Here is a 5,813-nt window from a genome sequence, read left to right as displayed (position 1 = left end):
TTTTTTTCTTTTCTTTTGCTATTAAGGTTATTGGAACAAGTAGCAAAATTTGAATGTCTGTAGATTTGATAAAAGCTTTGTGCCAATGTTAATTTCCTGAATGTCCTTGTTTTTAGAAAATACACTTTAAATAATTACAGGTAAAGGGGTACCATGTCTGCAACTTATTTCCAAAAGGTTCAGAAAAAAACAGCATATAGATAGATAATGCAAATGTGGTAAAATGTTGACATTTGGGGAATCTGGGTAAAGGGTATATATATGAATTTTCATACTATTCTTGCAACTATTCTGTAAGTACAAAATTATTTCAAAATAAACATGAAAATAATAAAAGGCAAACAAACAGAGCATTAGCTTTGGGATGATTAATGAGCAAATTACAGCTGCTCATGATGGGTGCAATTTTGGTTTAATTATTCATGTGCTTGAATTATTATTGCTGCCTTTCATCTAATGATCTTTGGGTACTTTACAAACACATTTTATTTCCCTCACTTTATAGACAGAAAAATAGATATATACAGAAAAGCTCCCAAACTGTGGCAAGTTGACTTTGGAATTCAGAAAAGGAAAATTCGTCTTTGGTATCATATTGTTAAGATGCATATAGCTAGACACAGCAGAAAGTATTCGTTTACCTTGCTCTATTGTAAATCACTGGCTCATTTTCTTCCTGCACAGTTGTCAGCATATCCAAGTCCTGGAATATTTTCTGCATATAGTCCAAATATTTATATCCTGAAGCTCTTTCTACTATGGCTGCCAGTAGGGTATAGCCAAAAGTTGAATACAAAAACTGACTACCTTGAGAATTCATTGCAAAAGGGAAAAAAAAAGAAAATGATCGATTATTATTCAAAAATATGTAAAATATTTGCCCACTGAAAATTGGCATACCTTTAAAACCGGAATATTTTATTTCAGCATTTAGAGAAAGATCACAGATGATATGTCAACAAATTCAGTTAACTTTGCAATGGCCCTGCTTATTCCATGTCCCTAACACAAGAATAAAATTATGATCAGTATACTTAAAATTTCACATGGATCTACTCCTTTCTCTGATAATGAAATAAGTGAATAAATCCTACCCCAAAACAAAATAAAACAAAAATCCTTCAAACTGACAAAATAGGAAGGAGCAGAGAAGCAAATTTGATTTCTTGGGTCAACTGTTTTGTCCCTAATATACCTAACTACACACTGTTGAAGGCATAAATAGCTGTACAAGCTCTTATTTTAATAAAATCTATGTAGGCATAAAAACCTATTTCATATACATATTTAAATGCAAATACATATTCAAATATACATATTGTTTCAAGTATTTAACTATATCATTTTGGATTCTGGAAAATTAAGATTGTATGATCTGTACTAAAAATGTGTGGAAACTATTTTTTAAGACAAAGTCATAATTATATATTCTTTACTCTTATTATCTATATCTGTATAATATCTATTCACAGTAGAAACACCTTTTAAAATGAAAATAGAATAAAAGTACATAAGCTTATGGTAAACTAAAAGATATTAAGTGGTTTCAATAGGCATATCAAAAAATATACAAAAACAAAGAATTATTTTTATATATCTGCATTATGGGAAATAAAATTAAGTTGATCAACACTAATTTCTTTAAGGAATGAAAGTACAAAATAAGTTGAGCAATTTAAATTCTACTTACTAAAATATTAGCAATACTTTATCATGTCTACTTTGGTCCAGGTTTTATCTGGAGAACTATTATTCTAACATTTCTCCATAATTTCCCATGAATATCATAATACTAAGAATCCTCTAAATGACTGGGTAGCCTCCAATGAGGCTAAATCTAAACAACTACCTCCCTGGATGGTAGGCTTTATTAGGAATCACATACAAAAAGGCAAACCCTGGACTGGCCCATACCACAATCACTCAGGATGGTATCATTTTCAATTTCCTGAAAATTAACACTTCAATAATGACTTTGTTAAGAGAAGAAATTAACACTCACCAGGTTTAAAGAACAAAGGATCATTTTTAAATAATCTTAGGGAATCAATTGAATTTTCAAACTTTTCTTTCAAATATAATTCGCCTTGTTCAAAATCATTCTTTTTCTTGCCAGGTTTGGAATTCCGGCATTTGGCTTCATTATCCTGCTCTGTCTTAGCTTTAGCAGAGTCATTCTTTTCATTATTTTTGCCTCCTTTTTCTTTCAACTCTTTTTCTTGGTCAGATTCCATCGTCCCCTTCATCATCTTCAAGGCTTTATAAGCTTTCTCTTCTTTCACCTTTTTCACGTCTTTTTCATAATGACGAATTCCACTCAAATGGGAAATCAATAACCTTGTTGTGACAGAAACCTAATTATAAAAACATGAAAATTCAATTACAATATTAAACCGTACAATAAAAAGTTAGTAGCCTTGGAATAATGCCTCAGTAATATTTTCCATTTTGAACTGCTGCTGGAAAAATGTCACGTACAGATTCTTAGCTTCAAATTTCAGAAAAATACCTGTCTGATAAAAAGAAATTATTCCATTAACAACAACTGAAAACAAAGAATCCTATGAAACATGTTAAATATAAATTTTAGCAGAAACCATTTAACATGCAATTAGTGAAATGAACTATGAGTTTCACTACCTTTTCACCTTCATATTCTTTTTCTGGGAATTCAGGAACATAATGTTGTACTGGAATATCAAGATCCAGTTTCCCTGCTTCCCACAATTTGGCAAGAGCAACCATTGTGAGGCTTTTGCTGATGCTGGCAATTCTCATAACTGTCTCTGGCTTACAAGGCACTCGGTTCTCAACATCAGCATAACCTAAACCTTTGAGGCAAAAAAAAAAAAAAAAAGCAAAAAGTCACTTTTAATTGGCTTCATAGTCAAACAAGTCTTCAAAAACTGAAATAATACTATCTTAAAACACCCTGTGTATTTATCTAAAGAAAAAGATATTCTACTTTTATAAGATACTTAAAACTGGACATGTAAGGGATGAGTCTTAGCAACACTGACAACAGTAAGCCTCACAATTTAACCTTATAACTAAATTGAAATTATACCTGTGTGCACCTAAACCTTTGAGGGAAAAAAAAAAAAAAAAAGCAAAAAGTCACTTTTAATTGGCTTCATAGTCAAACAAGTCTTCAAAAACTGAAATAATACTATCTTAAAACACCCTGTGTATTTATCTAAAGAAAAAGATATTCTACTTTTATAAGATACTTAAAACTGGACATGTAAGGGATGAGTCTTAGCAACACTGACAACAGTAAGCCTCACAATTTAACCTTATAACTAAATTGAAATTATACCTGTGTGCAACAATAATTTTCCATCTGATTCAGATACTAATTTTTCTTAGCTTATCTAAATAATCTGGTTGTTCCACATTTTAAATAAATTACTCAACATTCTTTAAATAAAACATCATTATTCTTCTTCAGATTACAGATGGTCCCTGTCTTATGATGGTTTGACTTAATGATTTCTGAACTTTATGATGGTGTGAAAGCCATACATTTTCAGTAGAAATACTTATATATTTATATAATTTTTGATTACAAGATTTTTCATGTTAGGTATATTATTCAGGCTCCCATCAACTTCTCCTAAAAGTACTACTTTCTTTAAATGATGTCTGAAATGTCATTTCCTAAAAGTAGGATTCCTAAAAACCTGGATGACCAATTGGACTAACTTGTGTGCAGTGGAGAAGTTATAAAATAATACTTTGATAAAAGTATCATAAAATGAATAGAAATCCCTCTCCCAAAGCTTCTAGCTTCTGTTTGAAAAATTAGTTGACATCTTTGCCTAGCAAAAAGATAAAATAAAATAGATTGTAAACTCATTAAGGGCAAGGAATAGTATATGTCCCCAGTACTTAGTACAGTGCCTTTTACGGAATAGGTGACTCAATAAATTGTTGACTGAATTAAAAAAGAATACAGAAATTCTGACGTTTTATCTACCCATAAGGGTTATCTACAAATACGCAGTTAGCAGATTGTTCTACACACAACTTTCAGACCCAATAAATTCAGTCCTAAGAGGAAAGTGAGAGTAGAAACAAGTTATCTTTAAGACTCCAATTTATTTATTAGTCACATTTTAAATGTGATAAAAAAAAAACCCACGAAAAACCCTGATCCTTTATTCTATTATTTTCTCTACAATATGTTTGTAAAGGGAATAGCATTTCATGGGATTCACTCCAACCAGTAAAACATCAATATTTTATTCACCAACTGGCACAAAACAAGCCACTAAATAACACTTCTGAGCCCACCTTCTGACCAGACTTCTTTTCCATCTACAGAAACTCCAACCACTATGCCCGGTGCGCCCACCTCATCCTAAGAGCGAAGGGGAAAAGAACGGACAGTTCAAAGACAGGCTGATGAACCTCGCACATCCCGGGGCACTCTCTCACCTGGGATCTTCCCAGGCCCCACCCACCTCGGCTTAGGCCCTGCCCTCGGCCCGGGCCCCGCCCACCTCGGCTCAGGCCCCTCCCTCGGCCCGGGCCCCGCCCACCTCGGCTCAGGCACTGCGGTGTAAGCTAACCGCGAGGAGTGCGCCCAGTCCGCACACTGGGGGGAAGGGGCGGTCCCCGAGCGGGCGGTGACCTCCGCCCCGAATTGGGCAAGCCCCAAAAGCGTCTGATCATGACTGTCCGTCGAGAAACGGGAAGTCTTTCTCGTCAGCAAGCCGCCGGCACCCCACCGCCTAGGGTGAGGTCCGCTCAGCCCCGGGAGATGACCACGAAGGGGCCTTATTCCGGGGTGAGCCGGAGCAGGGTGCCGGATCCCCGGCCGTCTACATTCCCCCTCCCTAGTCGCCGCACCTTGATCCTGTGGAGCAGGTCGCGGCTGCTCTCGATGGCTCTGGCGAAACACCTGGAGGGTGGCGGCGCCGGGGTCTGCGGAGACCTCAGGGCGAGGGGCTGCTCCTGCGACGACTCGGCCTCAGGCGACGCCTCAGGGTCGGGGGCCGCGGGGGGCTGCGCGGGCGCCGCGCCCCTCAACCTCCTGCGACGACTCGGCCTCAGGCGACGCCTCAGGGTCGGGGGCCGCGGGGGGCTGCGCGGGCGCCGCGCCCCTCAACCTCCTGCGACGACTCGGCCTCAGGCGACGCCTCAGGGTCGGGGGCCGCGGGGGGCTGCGCGGGCGCCGCGCCCCTCAACCTCCTGCGACGACTCGGCCTCAGGCGACGCCTCAGGGTCGGGGGCCGCGGGGGGCTGCGCGGGCGCCGCGCCCCTCAACCCGGCCCGAGCAGTCACGGTTGACAGGAGCCGGTACATGGCGTCTCTGGAGGGCCGGCTGCCTCAGAGCTCGCACAGGCCCGGCCGGTGGCGGCGCGGGAAGGGGGGGGAGGGGAGGGCGGGGAGAGCGGCGGGGACCGCGCTCAGACCTAGCAGTCGACGCCCCACGGCCGGAGCGCCGATCGCATCGAGCCCTTCCTCCGCCTTTCCCTTCCTTCTCCTTGCCTTGTGTCTTGATATTTTTTTCGTCTTTCTCCCCTTCCTTTTTTTTTGCTTTGCCTCCCCTCATCAAATGTCATCTCAGAGAAGCCTTCCTAGTTCTGGTCCCAGGGAGTTCTCGCCCCCATCATCTTGCCTCCCCACCGCCCCCATATGCACGCCTCCTTAGCAACACAACGTTGTATAGCTGAACTTGTCAGATTCCTTAACAGGCTGTGACTTCTTTGGCGAGCCGTGACTTTAACTTTTGGATCCTCACCTTCTGGAACAGCGCCTGGCACAAAACAGACGCTTAGCAGGCATCTCCTTTTTCTTCAGAACGC

General features: G+C 40.3%; 1 protein-coding gene across 1 annotated transcript; it reads right to left on the bottom strand.

Moving 5' to 3' along the window:
* Positions 1-637: 637 nt before the first annotated feature.
* LACTB (lactamase, beta) lies at positions 638-5,310 on the bottom strand. Its single transcript, XM_008583597.1, has 6 exons — positions 5,186-5,310; positions 4,855-5,038; positions 4,297-4,363; positions 2,641-2,831; positions 2,003-2,354; positions 638-807 (listed from the first exon to the last, which is right to left on the bottom strand). The coding sequence occupies exons 1-6, from the start codon at positions 5,308-5,310 to the stop codon at positions 638-640; spliced, it is 1,089 nt and encodes a 362-aa protein (XP_008581819.1).
* Positions 5,311-5,813: the final 503 nt, after the last annotated feature.

The sequence above is a fragment of the Galeopterus variegatus genome, unplaced genomic scaffold, assembly GCF_000696425.1.
Source record: "Galeopterus variegatus unplaced genomic scaffold, G_variegatus-3.0.2 Scaffold2969, whole genome shotgun sequence".
Classification (NCBI taxonomy): Eukaryota; Metazoa; Chordata; class Mammalia; order Dermoptera; family Cynocephalidae; genus Galeopterus; species Galeopterus variegatus.
This window is presented reverse-complemented; position numbering and strand designations above follow the sequence as displayed.

Excerpts from the sequence above, each read along its gene's own strand:
- LACTB (XM_008583597.1), bottom strand. The coding sequence starts at position 5,310 with ATGTACCGGCTCCTGTCAACCGTGACTGCTCGGGCCGGGTTGAGGGGC. Across the intron at positions 5,039-5,185 it reads TCGTCGCAGGAGGTTGAGGG|GAGGTTGAGGGGCGCGGCGC; the intron begins GCGCGGCGCCCG and ends GAGTCGTCGCAG. Across the intron at positions 4,364-4,854 it reads ACCTGCTCCACAGGATCAAG|GATGAGGTGGGCGCACCGGG; the intron begins GTGCGGCGACTA and ends CTTCGCTCTTAG.